At 38.6% G+C, this 15629-nt stretch overlaps 1 protein-coding gene across 1 annotated transcript; it reads right to left on the bottom strand.

The window, feature by feature from the left end:
* Positions 1 to 3135: 3135 nt before the first annotated feature.
* LOC128380740 (betaine--homocysteine S-methyltransferase 1) lies at positions 3136 to 9484 on the bottom strand. Its single transcript, XM_053340624.1, has 8 exons — positions 9361 to 9484; positions 9007 to 9139; positions 8773 to 8885; positions 8378 to 8569; positions 6224 to 6371; positions 4040 to 4222; positions 3728 to 3956; positions 3136 to 3631 (listed from the first exon to the last, which is right to left on the bottom strand). Exons 1-8 carry the CDS (start codon positions 9382 to 9384, stop codon positions 3451 to 3453), a joined length of 1203 nt encoding a protein of 400 aa, XP_053196599.1. The 5' UTR covers positions 9385 to 9484; the 3' UTR covers positions 3136 to 3450.
* Positions 9485 to 15629: the final 6145 nt, after the last annotated feature.

A 15629-nucleotide genomic window follows, 5' to 3' on the forward strand; every position in this document is an offset into this window, starting at 1 on the left:
ATATATTACAAGAGCTTATAATACATCTATGAAAAATACACAAAAGCACAATTTTATAACAGTTTATTACATATTAAATATTCTTTACATTCAGCAGCAACCTGCAAACACTCATAATTAATACATTGTAAAAGATAGTTGGCTGAACTGTATTCATTTTATACGTTTTCTTCTTTTTTTGCTCTTTTATTTGCTCTTTTACCTCCCGCATATTGCTACTATTATGTTTATCATTGCACAGCCTTACATTTTAAAATGACCTGAGCCAAAAGTTATACTGTCTGGTGCAACAGTGTTAAAATAAATGTGTTAACTCTTACATACTGGTTATATTTCTAGCATAAGAATCCGCTCATAAAAAGTGTCTATACCAAATTTTGAACCACAGATCTGTTTAGAAAGCATCAATAGCCGATCTGACTGATCAATAAATGGGTGATTAAACTTTGATTAATGTTTCAGAGAGCAGAGAGAGTGTATTTTTTAGGTTTTACACCACTGCTATCACACAATATAATGTCCTATTTTACCAAAGACTTGAAAATATAACATAGCAATAATTATTTAAACATATTTTATTGAAACTGAAAATGACAAGAACTTTATGGAGCTGTGGAGTTTATTGTATAACCATTAGAGCCATCAGTCTTCACTGCTACATCATACAAAGAAATCATCATAACTACTATCTTATTAAAACTATTAACTAGTCATTTAACAAAAATACATGTCAATAGATACAGGTCAAATTTGTAGTAGTGATATGAAGTATAACATTTTAAAATATTTTCATTTTTGTGCATTTTGGGCTTTAGGAAGACTTTAGGAAAAGTCATCAAATTTCAGGGTAAAAGACATTTGCTGTGTTTTTACAGCTGTCAAACGTCAAAACAGGTCAAATTTGACCCAAACAGTATGTAAGGGTTAATAAAAGGCATGTGGGCTTGTTTAGGAGACACATTCCCAGTTGAAGTGTATCTTTAAAGACCCACTCCAGGCATGTTTTAAGATTTATATAAATCTTAAAGCTTTGACTCCGACCGTAGGAACTTTTAATTACTCGCTCCTGAAAAGAAAATTGAATGACCAAAAGATAAAAGGACCCATGACATGTCAAAGCACAAAATTTGCTGTTTAGATTACAGACAATTGAGACAAAACTGTGTTTGTTAATCTACAGATGCTTTCCCAAAATGCATAATAGCTCCTTCATTGGTTACGCCCAACATGATATCCTGATACATGCTGTATATCTCAACCCTTTCTCATTAAAGGATTGGTATTTGGGTTGTACATCTATAATTATCCACAGGGTTGTTTTTTGCTGTTGATGTTGTTTGTGTGTTATCATTTAATTTAAAATGCTTTTATTGGCTCCCTTGCACCAGTATCTTCTTATATTATATGACTTTTTCCACATTTTCTAAAGCAGAACGAACAGAAACCTTCAAAAGACAGCACAGTGTTCACAGTGGAAGAGTAAATTAGGTGCTGTTCTCTCCAGAGGTATTTTTAAACCTGCCGAGCAGTGTGTGTTTTTCTTCTTGTTGATGGTTGGTTAGCAGACTCACATTAGTCAGGAAATGTTGAAGAATGTAAAACAAGGCTTGGCACATACAGTATGAGCTCATTAAAGTTTCTGCCTTTGTTAGGGCTAGACTAATGCAGATGTTATGGTAGTTGCATGTTTCCAAGACAGCATGCCATTTTCAATCCTAAAATTGAAAAAAAGTATTAAAGAAACACTCAATTTGTTTTGATATTAGCAAAAAATGTTACTATAAATGTGTTTCCTGCCTTTGGATTAGGACTTGTGGTCGGAAAGGGTGTTGAAAGCCGACTTGGAAAGCTTTGAAATGAATATAGTTCACTGGGTGAAGGCCTTCCATTCTGTCTGGTGGGGTAATAATACCACATCCTAACATTTCCATGGCAGTCTGCACACACAATACTTCAACTAAATAAACACAGGAAATAAAAAATCCCCACTGGACTGCCAGCATAAAAAACAGCACACACACATTCACACACACACACACACACACACACACACACACACACACACACACACACACACACATTCAAGTAAATCGTAGCTTTGATAATTGTTCTCTGAGCAACGTTCATGTTTGCTTTTCAGCCTCAGTCCACAAAGGTTTACGACTCTTAATCAAACAGTCCAGTCATGAACACACTGACCAGAGGAGCTAATCTGAAAAATCACCCACTGTATACTTAACAAAACCTTCATATTCACTATGTCCAAAGGTCAAAGGTTAATTTTTTGAAGCATTGCCCATTAGATGGCAGCAGTCTGTTATCTAAAGCAGCAAATGTCTCATGTACATACTGTTTATATTGAGTTCTTGATAAAATTGCTACTTATGTTATGTATCATTTCACATATATCTGCTTCACTGAGGACTTACATTATGTTATGTATTTTACATAATGATATGGCAACTTATTAAAGGGGGAATCCACCAATTTAACACATTAAAAGTCTGTTTACAGTTATATTGCATGTGGAAAAAAGGAGTATAAAGCCTTTTGAAATGTGATGTGACGTAATCAAGTGATGTAACTTAAGTCAGTGTTTGTTGGGGCTGAAGACTATAAGTTATGTGTGGAGCTCCTCATCTCTGCTGGAGGCTAGAAGCCACACCTGAATCTGTGCGGTTGAGTGAATTGAGTAGAGTTGCATCAGGTGTTTTGACAAGGAAAAATGCATGTAATAAAAATGATGACATATCTAGTTCTGCTGGATCGATATTGAGCATTTGTACGTGTTTGTTTATTTTATTTTTTGGTGTTTGTAGGTGCTTCAGTTCTGATCTTGTATCACATGTGAAAACTGACAAAAACAGAGACACCGGAAGCAAAGAAATACCTTTTTTGATAGAAGATAACCAATCAAATCAAAGCTATTGAACTATATGAACCTAACTTTCTCTGAAACCTGAAAATTCCATATAGCTTCCTCAAGATTTGCATTATATAATAATGCATGGTCTACCAAACTGTTGAAAATCAAGGTATTGGAGAAAAAAAACCCAACAATAAAATGTCCATTATTGAGTCTGACAGTGTTTTAGGAGTGCAATGGAGTCCGAAAGACACAACAACACATTTATTTTCATTCAGTTGGAAATTTATTGCTACACCTGATTTTGTAAGACATTTTTCAGGCACTTTTGGAGTGTTTTGTAGTCACAGTAATTTCATAAGGCTCAAATATGTGCTAATCTGACTGAAACAGGCACTTGAAGCTTAAGGCTGGAAACCTACATTGTCAGCATATGATATCAGTCTTCTACATAGTAAAAAAAGGTCCTTAAAAGACAGAAAGAACTTCAGCATCTTAAGCTTTTTTTTTTGGTATGTAAACTTAGGGAATGTGTGAGGATGCCTTCACACATGCCACCCGTCAGCCGCCTTCAGAGGAGAGCTTTAGTGGCCCTTGTTGGCTTTGTCAAAGAGCTCCTTCAGCTGCTCTTGGGAAGTGGCCTCCTTCTGCTGCATCAGGTCAGCGTGGCCTTTGGTGACACCCCAGCCGTCGGGTGTGGACATGGAGGAGCAGAGGGGACGGCCGGACGCAGGCTTCAGCGTCTCCCAGTAGTCACGACGGGCCCTGAAAGAAGGAGGAATAAGAGGAATCTATTTAAAAACTGGTGGCTGGTTTTGAGAGAAAAAGGTGAGGAGAACGAAGAAGAAGAAGAATCGGTACCTGGCTCTGACCCAAGGCTTTGTGTGCATCTCCAGGCCGCTTCCCCAGCTGCCGTGCTTCTCAGAGCCAACAGGCAGGAAACCCCTCTCAGTTGCCAGCTCTTCAGCCAGGGCACGAACGTGATAGGGTTCAAACCCGCAGCAGCCTCCGATGTAACGAATGCCAGCATCGAACGCTTCCCTGGCATATTTCTGCATGTCCCATCGGCTCAGGATCCTCGGCTCCAGACCTGTTTGAGACATCACATGCAACTTTGTGTTAGGCTCTCCCCTCTCTGCCGTGCAAACATTTGGACTCAGTGTTTATACATACCAAAGGGGAACTCTGGCAGGTCAATGAATCCCTGGCGGTTGCAGTCAGGAGTGTGGTACGCCAGTGGCTGGCACATGTAGTGAGCCTTCAGCCCAGCCTTCTCCACTCCTGCCTTCATCATCTTCACAGCTTTCACACAGATCTCAGGGTCAAAGTGGCAGTTGATGCCAACAATTTGAGCTCCTACAAAAGAGAAAAAGACATGAAAACTTGATTGTTGTTTAGGAAATGTTAAAGCCGCAATGGTACTCTGGCTAAAAACCACACGAACGAACAGATTTAGTCTTAAGTGGCATTCATGAGAAGTCCCGACCTGTTGTACGAGTCATGAACTTTCTCCACAAAAATTATGACATCTGCATCTGAAGTCCAAAAATTGATTCCCAGATTAACAAATTCTGTTGAGCATATTATTTTCTCCATGGTTTATCCATTTGCTGTGGTGTTTTTTAGATTTTAGGGTTTTTATTGCAGTATTTTGGCACAGCAGCCTCTATATTTCAGTAGTTGTTGTAAACAGCTGCAGGATGTTTCTGCAGGTCTTCGTCCAGTATCTTCTTCTGTTGCAGATTCTCATATTAGTCATGGAGCGCTTTGCTTTCAAAGACATTTTTTTAGCAATTTAACTTAATTTTAAAGCAGTCCCTTTTCATTTCAGTCACATTACTCTGATGACATGTGGTTGGCAGCTGTATTAAGATCTTTTATTTTGAGTCACCTATTATGACTAAGACTTCTAAATTTGTTATGTCTTTGCTTGCTGATTTTTTAAAAAGCAGTCCTTTTTTACTCAGTGTTTGTGAATTAAACTTTCCCACAAATGGAGAAAAGCATTTTTTCTTATACTGCAATATTTAGGGGCGTTAATTTATGCTAATGATCAAATCTTACGAACACACACCTCCTCATGAACAGGTAACTTTAATCAGGCTCAAACGACTTTTATGATGATGATTTAGGACATGTTTTGCAGCTCAGAGAATTTGGTGAATCTAACTTGGGACACTCATACAAGAAAATGAAAAGTAAGTTTAGATAAAGAATGTAAAAACGTTCTTGCATGAGGTTCATTGAGTAGAATATTCACGTGATTATACAGTAAAAAATTTCAAAGAAAACTGGTGTACAGATGCAACTAACTATTATTTTCATTATTGATCAGTCTGTCGATTAATTCATTAATTAGCTGTTTGCCAGAAAATGTGATCATCTTTTCCCAAAAACCCAAAATTCACAGACACCAGCAACAATTCACATTAAAGAAGCTGGAACCAGATCATTTTTGCATTTTCTCTGAAACAAACCGGTTATCAATTATCAATTAATAGTAGTATTAGTTTTCTGTTGGTTGACTAATCAATGCAGCTGTAAACTGGTGTAGTTTGTGTTGCTTTCAGCCCATTCATGCTGTGTTTGTTTCCAAGTCAGATGAGATGGAGACGGAGGAGTAGCAATATCTACCACCTGATGGCGCCAAAGTCACATTAAACATTACATAGCTTAAAGGGGGAATTCCAACTGATTGGAATAACTGGATGGGCCAGAGGGACAATTGTGAATCTCTCTCTTGAGATTTGTATCCTATCCTTAACCGAACCCTGCCCACACTCACGAGAGTTCATCCATCCAAATCTAGCATTTACTACTCCAATTTTAAACCCATCATCGGGGTTATTTCAGGTTGAGCTTGTGTTACAAACTGAGTCCATAGAGTTTGAACAATGTGGACTTACAGACGGACATTAAAAGATGCTCCAGCACTGCATTATGGGAAATGTAGGGTCCAGCATTTTTGGAGTTTCATCCATATACTGGGGTCTAAAAGTCAGGATCTCTAAGCCTCTGTTGTGTCAATTATGATGTTTAAAACTAGTTTCTTGCAATTATTTATGCAAGTGTTCTAAATCTAAGAATTTCTCCATATTTTACGTGTATGCAAACTGAATAAAAAGACATGGAAATTATCTGTCCATGCATTCCTGGGATCATGAGACTTAGGGAATCCCAAGAGACAGCTATTTACTTGTCTGTGAGCTTCATATTGCATCAGTCACATCTGTGAATATCAGGCTTCACCCCAATTTCTCCATAGCTTCTACCATAAAGCAATGCATGGTTGAGGCTATGCAGACTTTTAAAAATGTCTAAAGGAATTCACATACAGTAATTTCAAAAGTGTCTTACCAGCTTTGACCAGTCTCACAGCACAGTCTCCAGGGCTGACTCCATTCAGGTCTCCATCAGGTCCGATGCACATAGTTGCAGCCACAGCCTTGCCGGAGGACTTCAGAACCTGAACTGCCCACTCAGCCTCTTCCACATGCTCGAAGTACTGCAAGCAAACACAAAAAATAAGTCAGGTAAGCATCAGTATCATGTAATTACTGATCTTATTTTAAGATGCAACAGGTATTTTTGTATTTGCATTACTCATTACGAAGTAACAAAATTAGAGGAAATAGAAGCAGTATTTTCCAGTATGTGAAAGTGCTGCCTCATTTATATTGCCATTTCAAAGCCGCTGTAACCAATACATTTTTTTATGATAATGAGCCAAATTATGATATTCTGTGTAATAAAACAACAACGGTTTTATGGCGTCTTTCAGCTCATTGTTTTGGTTTAATGGCCCCAGACTTTAGCGTTTTAGTTCATTCACCACTTTCAAGGTTGTTTTCAGACAGAGCAGGAAGCTGTTTGATAAAAAAGGGTCTAAAACTGTCCAAAAAACTTGTTACCTGCTGAGACTTTGGTGCTCAGCTACCTGCTGGGCACCAAACAGCACACAGACAAAGTTAGAGACTCTCTGGTGAACATGGTCCAGCACTGAACTTCCCAAGAGGCAGATATTTCCCTCAGGAGGTAGAAGACACCAAAAACTGAGCTTAAATGAGTAAATATTGGACAAACATCGACCAACTGTCCAGAAACACGACTCCAAATAAATACCAACAGAGTTCTCTGCTTTTTGTGTAATTAGGTAATGTTCACTGCTTGTATCTGCTGCCCCCAGGTGGCTGATATATGCCCCTACAGGAGCATCTTCACTGGCCAGGTTTGGTTTAACTGTCAAATCAGTTTGTGAAAGTGTATGAGTGAGTGTGCTGATAGATGTGGCTGTGAAGTAATGCTACTCTTAGAGTAATTAAGAGAGAACACTAAAATGTTGAATTTTGCAGTATGTGCACCATAATGAAGTGATTATTATAACCACTGTCTGTTTCCACTTATTCCGCCTAGTATTATATCACACCATTTTGCAATGATTAACAAAATGATCTGCACCTCGGTTCCCTGGGGAGTTAGCTTTTACAACAGGTGTCTGATTCTTTGGCTTAAAAAAAAGGGACATTTCACTGACTTTTACACATCTGTTGAGTTTACTAGCAGTCCAAAATGACCCGAATCCATCTGGGTAGATAGCTCATTGGCCGATACACGTCTAGATGCACATAATTGATTACTTTTTGTATTTTTCATTTTACTTCCTGCTTTTTAACTACCTTTATTTATATGCTGTTTGTAACGCGTTTTATGATGACCCTGATGAAAGTTGCAAGCTGAAACACGGTCTAACATTAAAGTTTCTATACTACCTAACCCTAACCCTTTGACCTTATTTTAGACTTTTCCATTCTCCTTGTACCTTGGAAGCAGGTGAAGTTGTGATAGAAACCTCTACTTCTACAGTTTACTAGTCATGTCAGTACAAGCCTGTGTAATATCTCCTGTGAGAGTTTTAAAAGAAAATAATTACCCTAATGATTGACGATGAAGGCTTAAAAGTTATTAGAAAGCATGTGGAGTTCGAACATTGTGGATATTTATCAGGCGGCAAGGGTTGAATGGAAATGTCTTATTGGTTGCATTATGGGAGATCTAGGATATAACTTCCTTCGAGATTTGCTCATTAAAAAAAAGACAAAATATCTCAGCTACATTGAGTTTGACTATTTTAAATGAGTTTGTCTCCCAGTTTTATGGAAGTAAATTAACAAATTGCTGGAGAATCCCTTTAATTGTCAGTTATTTGATTTTTATACCAAACCTATCAGCAGCTTTCCTAAGGGAGACGTAGTTGTGTTAACTAAGTCAAATCAATGAACTTGTCAATTATTTTCTTCTTATGTTCTCAATAGTCAACAGTGACACCTTTTTAAAATGTCTTGTTTTGTCCAGTCAGTAGTCCTAATCCCATTAATGTCACAAATGCCACAAAAATAATTAAATCATCACTTTTGAGAAGCTGCAATTACATTTTTGGCATATTTACTTCAAAAAATGACTCAATTTTCTTTCAGTCACCTGATTATTGCACCTCTACTGTTGACTACATACCTCTGCAATCAAGAAGTCCACATTTTTCTGGATGAAGACATCCATCTGTTTCTTGAAGATGGCCTTGACATCATCCTCACTTTTGCAGCTGAGGTAAGAGGGGGTCTGGGAGACACCACCGGCCACCAAAGCATCACCCTCATTGGCCACCTCCCTGGCCAGGTCACAGGCTGCTTCATTGATTTGTTGCCCCTGCAAGTCAAAGAGAAAAAGAAAAAAAATGGGGGTTCAACTTTCATTTCAGGAGAACATGAACATGAAGTGTCTGTTTTCATCTTATGCAGCTGGGTTTTTGCCAACTCTTGCTTGCCAAGTTGCCAACCCCTCTTCATGCCTCAGGATGAGACATCTGAGCAGCTGCAGCCACATGGATTAAAACAGATCTAAGTACTCACAGTGAAGCGCTGAGTGTTGCCTCTGTTCACGAGTTTATCATCGCTTGCGTAGAAAGTAAAGGTTTGCATAACATTGGAGCCTGCCCTCAGGAACTCCCTGTGCAGCTGCCGCACTAAGACACAGGAAAAAAACCCATTTAAATATTTGATGTAACCCAAAACTGTATTAAGCACTCACCAACAGATGCATGAAATGTAATGCAAAGAATTAGAGGAGAGAGAAAGGAGTAGTACCCGCTTCGGGGTGCTCGGCAGCAGCTTCAGGTGTCCACGGTCCAGCTTTGACATAACCTCTCTTCTCCAGGGCGAAGACAAAGCCTCCGTCTCCGAGAACGACCTCTCCTGCATCCAGACGCTCCAAAATGCCCTGTGCGTAATTCAGGCATGCAACAAGCAAGTCAGACACAGAAAGTGCACACAAGTTGCTGACATTTTAGTGGTTGGCATCCAAAAAACCCACTTCCCTTTTGCAAAAGAGTGCGCACATGCAACCAAAGTTAAACTAAGAATATGTTCTGTTCTATATCCTGTTATGTTGCACATGAAGTTAAAGCCAATTTCATTTCTCATCTGGCTGTGCAGACTTACTCTCTTTGCTCCAGCTGGTGCCATAGTTATTGCAGTAGTGACCGGCCCCTTTTCTTTCAGCTACAGCGTCCTTCTGAGTTTGGAAAGGGCTTTCTAAAGGCATCCATGCCGCATTTATAATCCAAGAAGGGGTGCGGTGCTAATGATGTCACTCTTAAGTACCGCCTGCCTCTCATCTTCCTCCCTCCTCCTCCTCCTCCTTTTCCTCCTCCATCACAGTTTGCACAGGAGAATCTATTGTTCGAGATACCACAGAAATGCAGAAGTTGCTCTATCGATATTTTAGGGGCATTGTAACACTTTGTGTACTGGGGTTTTTGGATGCAATGAATAAGAGTGATGATTACATGTTTTTTAGTGGGTGATAATGAGATAATTATCAGTGGGGCAGCTCAGAGAGTCATGCAGCAAGCACATAATAAAAAAACAGCTGATATTAAACTTTAAGAAACCTTGAAAAATGCAGATTTTACAGAGATAATTTCAAGTATTCTCTGAAGCCTTTTAAAGCTTGTTTTGATTGGCATGGAAATTTAGAGGGTAGCAGCAATAATGCCAAAGATAAAAATCTGAATTTGTCCTCTTCTGGAAACATCCCAGAAACCAAAAAACCAGAAACATGTGGTGAATGAGAGAGAGCACAGTTTTACAAGACCTGGTGTGTTATAAAAAAAAAATAAAGATGTTATTTTTAAAAAAGATTCATTAAAAAAAAGGTAATTCTCACTTTTCTTGGATATTTGAGCTTCTTCATCCATCTGCTGAGAATGGAAAGTTTCACATATATGCACCTTAAATTTAAGGTGAGCACAAAGGTTAATTTAAGGTGACGCCATGTGACAATGATTTGTGACACCAAAACTGGTTTGGAGCCAATCGAGTGCCCAATACCACTGATGTGGAAACTGTCTGAGAGTTTTTGGAAGTAGGCGATATCATGTGTCCAGCAGTCTTTAGAAATGAACGATACTGGCAGGACTTCTTAGGCTGATGGAATTATAGGGATTTTTCTAAGAGAAAGTATTTTTATATGTCTTAAGACAGCGTTTAAGTCATTATGTCTTTACCATATCACCCTGAAGACAACAAGGCTTTCTGCCCTGTCGCACACAAAAAACCTCATCAAGAATAAAACTTTACTGTATGAAGAGGACAGGAGCCTATATGGAAACTACATGAAACTTAAGAGTTAATTGTCAGTATGAGTTTGAATCTCTTTTGTCTGTCTTGCCAGGACAGGAGATTACAGACAGGCTGGTGATGGAGGAGCGTCAGCTGTATTTGTTTTGCATGTACTGGAGCAAGACAATCATTCCTGCTGCAGAAGAAGAAGCCAACGGGTGGAAAGAGATGAGTCAACACACCAGAAGTCATTTCTCTGTCATTGAGTTTTCACCACAGCTACAGTCGAAGTTTATGACCCCATAAAACAAAGCTACAATATGTCCTCATGTTAGTTCAAATCAAAGACCACTTTTTTTTTTCTTCCTGTCAGATTGCATAATTTAAAACATTTTTAGGGGCCTTGGGGTGTAACATGTAGAGCTGCAATGAATTAGTCAATTTATAATGATAATAATACATCAATCATCAACTATCTTGGTAATTTAATAATTGTTTTAGACATTTTTTAAACTAAAAAATACCAAACCTTTGCTGGTTTCAGCCTTTCAGCATTTGATGCATTTCTCCATCATACTTGAAAGTAAACTGAATTTGAAGACATAAACTTGGAGAGGAGAGTGGAAAACTATAACCTACAACTGTCTCTCATTACCTTATCAGCACCACAGTTAACTGTATACAGGTATACATACCTGTTTCTGAACCCTAGGGGGCATCTGATCTTTAGTTACTCAGCTTTTTTCCTCTTATACTTGGTTAAACTATAAATCAGGATTTGGTATAACCCAACATGTTTTAAACCTTTATCTTTGAGTTTAAGTTTGAGGTTTAAGCAATGCTGTTTTCTTCAGGAACAACCTGATAACATTCACACATTTCATCACATTCACACTAGAAGCTGCCCAGTACAACCACAGTCTGATCTGCTGGCCACTGGAGCAGTTGGGCTTTTAAGATCTTGCTCAAGGGCACTTCAGTGGATGTAAGGAGAATTAACCTGCCAGTCAGGGGGATTGAACCAGCGTCTCTCCAGTCACAAGCTCTCTTCTTTAACCTTTAACCTTTAACCTTTAACCACCACTGCCACATATTTCAACAATCATAACCTGACAAATCTTATCCTAAACTTCATTTGACAGTCTTAAAGCATGTTTAGTTGACATTCAGATGTAGAAAAAGAGCCCAGAAATAAAAAAAAAAACAGACATCAAATACCTCAAAAACAGATTAAAACCTGTCAAATAATCATCCTGAAACGTCCACACTGGTGTTTAATCTATGTGATTAGAGCAAAGGGTGATTGTTTCTTCCTTTTTTAAATATTCTGGCTGATTAGACTGTTGTGCTCATGTTGAAAGTATGCATACTTTTACAGTAACATGCTGGAAACGATGTGAGGTCATCTGAGTTCATGTGAGAGGAGGAATGATGAAGGTTTCATTTGTCTCACCCTAGAGAGGAGAGTTATATCACAGTTTGAGAAGAAGAGGTCAAAATAAGTAAAATAAAGGCCTTTATTAACATCCAATGCAATACTTTGAAGTTAATTATCCATTTTGTAACTGTGGAGAAAAATAATGCTGCATTCTGAATTGCATATTTCTACTTTTTTACTTTTAGTGCATACTGCAGCTGCCCTTAAAAAGTACATACTGTTACAGGAAGTATGCATATAACACTTCATCTGCTGCTGTGGCTTCTGTCACTGTGCTGTCATTGGTCTGTGCTCTCTCTTCTCTGCGGCTCAGTTGATGTTACTTCCTTGTGTATTTCCTTCCTTGTGACGTACTTTATTATCTTCCACTGTGCAGAGGATTGTGGGTAAAAAAAAAACAGAAAAGTATATTAGCTAGATGCAGTAGGACATTAGTGGTACGTTCAACCCTTTACATACTGTTCATATTCTGACTCATAATTAGTCTCTATGCAAATTCACATTCATGTTTGATTCATCTTGTTTTAAAAAGACATTCACAATCACTATTTTATCATTTAAGGTGTTTTTAAAGCTCTCAAATCTAGAAAAAAAATGGTCAAATTTAACCCTGAACAGTACGTAAGGGTTAAGCATTCTACATTTGTAATATACTAAATCTTTTATTGGCATACTAAGTACTAATATGGGCATGAGGATGCAGCCTAAATCTTTATACTGTTTAAAATTCACACAGATATGCACCCAAGAGGCCACAGAAGACGCTTACATGGTGCAAAAAGTGGGACAAATGTTTCAGTTATCAGATAATCAGTAGGTCTTACAAAGCTTCATTGATCTCGTCAGTGTTATCACTCACTGATTTGTATGTTTGATACCTCTTGCATCACCGTTATAAAAAGATTTCACTATAACAACATGTCCACACACAATATATCAAATGTATCCAGAATGAATCCTCATAGAAACACGACTTCCTGCATACAGACACAGACTCACTCTGTTGTTTAGATAAGGGTGTTTTTCTCCTCTCGGTCCAGGTTACCATGGTGATGCAACAGTCTGGCAATCCAGACAGCATAAATACAACCGACGGCATATAGAGTCCAGGCAACCAGTGGTATGTTGGGGGTGGGGTAGGGTTAAAGTCATTAAAGTCCTGCTTCACTTCATTTTGATGTCTTGAGTGTTTCTGTGCAGGATGATGTATGTGCAGAGTTTCACATTCATCTGATGCTCACCTTAAATCTGAGTTTACCAGCAAGATGTGTGACATCACAAGTAGTTTGAAGGCCAGTTGTGCTCCAGTTGTGCTCCAGTTTTGCACTTTTTTGTGGGGAAAACACATACCAGACACACATTATTAGTAAAAGAAGAGCATTTCTATTACTGTCATGTCTGGAAGAGATCTTTAATGAACTGAAGACAGCAAAAACACAAAACTTGAGAAAAACTGTGGAAGTGAAATCAGCATTTATAAAATATAATGTTCATGGAGAGCTGCTTTGTGACATTTAGATTGTTTGTTTTCCAGTGCTTTATAGCTGATCTCTAAAGAAAAGACAAAACACATAATCATTCCTCCTGTTCATACTAAACATTTAAAGATCCATTCCTAATGTGCTATCAATGTAAAGGTGCGTTTCCACTGCAGGAACTTCAGAGTAATTTTAGGGGCCGAGCCGGAGCCGGGGCCGGGGCCATTGGTGCATGTCTCCATTGCAGGAACCTTCCCCAAAGGAACCTCTCCTGGAACTTTTACGGGGTCTAACCGAGTCCCTAACTCAGGAGAAGGTACTCTGTTCAGCCCTGAAAAGTTTCTTGAAGTTCCTGCAGTAGAAACGGGGCTTAAGTGATGGGGGATAAAATCCACAGTTCTCACTCTGACCAAAAATGGATTTAAAAGTTTATCTGTCACATCACGTATACTGCTGCATGAGTGGACATAATCATCCATTAGAGCACTGATTGGCATCGACAGATAAGGTGTTTGATCGCTCTGAGGACATCTGACCCTCATACTCAGATAAACTGTGCAGCTGGACAGATAATGTGATTTTTGTCTGTGATTCAGTTTGGGTCACTATTACTTAGTTATCTTAGATCTGGTCCAGAGAGATCAGCAGGTTTCTGTAAAGGTCAAAGTTTTGTCACAGAAGAGCCCTCTTACAAGGAATGTGTTGAAAATGTACATATTTACTTGTTGTGACGGTTGATTCCTTTTGTCTCAGACTCGATCATCATTTGCAGACATCCTACCTGTGCTGCCAGGTGTCTTCATGGATCATAATTATTGAATAATTATATTAATACTGGATGTTTTTTGTGATATTTTACGAAATGGAATGAACTAAATGACTTTCTGTAATGTTGTGTTGAATAATAACACATAGGGGTGACTAGGGAAACTTTTGCAGGTCAAACACTCAAATTAAAAGGGGAAAAAAATGACATATAAACATGCACATGTAGTTAAATTACACTAAACACACACTTTGTCCCAAAACAAACAGTTTAGAGATTTGACACAGTTTCTGTCTGTTTTAACACATTTTCTAAGCAGTTGTGATTTTATTTCATTGACTCTATTATCTCAAAGAGGAATTGATTTGAAGTCTGTGCATTAACTTTAACAGAAACAAACACAAGATAATAAGAAAAAAGAAAAAAAAGGGGTCATTGGAGAGCAGAGTCATAGCCGAAACCCTCAGTAAACATTACGCTGACCTACTCAGTGCTGTCCTTAAAGCAGCTTATTAAGTACAAAGATTCAATATAAGGAAGAAACTAATATTCATAATACAGAAACATACAAAATATAGATGTTATGTTAAAAATGAAACCACACAGCGACTGAACCGTCAGACTGTGGTTCAGGAGTCAGGTGAGGACTGTTATGTAGACAGGACGGAGGAGCTTTTAGCTGGGAAATGCAAACAGTCCAGCATGTTGCACAGATACACGCTGTACGCTCCTCAGGTCATTGTGTAACTTTACAGTCGAGTGCACGTTTGCTGAGTGTTAACTGAGTGTTTGATTTATTAAGTCCGCCTTGTAAAAATCAAACCAGATAATAAATGTTTGGATGTTAAATCGATGCTATAATTAGGAATATCACTTACCAACAGAGTTTGAATAAAGATATTAATAACACAGTGAACCAATGATCATCACGAGGCTAATGAAGGACAACAAACTATATTTAGTTTTCTTTTCTTTTCTTTCTCTCCCTGACAAACACTTACAAGCACATTATTACACAAGTTACTTATCAACCCTCCTGTTGTCCTGGAAGGAAGGAAGGGAGGAAGGAAGGTAGGAAGGGAGGGATGGAGGGAGGAAGAAGGAAGGAAGGAAGGAAGGAAGGGAGGGAGGGAGGAAGAAGGAAGGAAGGAAGGAAGGGAGGAAGGAAGAAGAGGAACAAGGAAGGGAGGGAGGAAGAAGGAAGGAAGAAAGGAAGGAAGGAAGGCAGGAAGGACATAGGGAGGAAGGAAGGGAGGGAGGGAGGGAGGAAGAAGGAAGGAAGAAAGGAAGGAAGGAAGGCAGGAAGGACATAGGGAGGAAGGAAGGGAGGAATTAAAGAAGGAACAGTCAAAACAAGGGTAAAGTATGTAATGAGGTTATTAAAGGAAGACAGTCCAGAAAAGCCAGAAAGTGATCACACACTCTCTTGCAAGAGCATGGAATATTTCTTATGAAATAGTTGTTT

The sequence above is a fragment of the Scomber japonicus genome, chromosome 19 (assembly GCF_027409825.1).
Source record: "Scomber japonicus isolate fScoJap1 chromosome 19, fScoJap1.pri, whole genome shotgun sequence".
In the NCBI taxonomy this organism is placed as follows: Eukaryota; Metazoa; Chordata; class Actinopteri; order Scombriformes; family Scombridae; genus Scomber; species Scomber japonicus.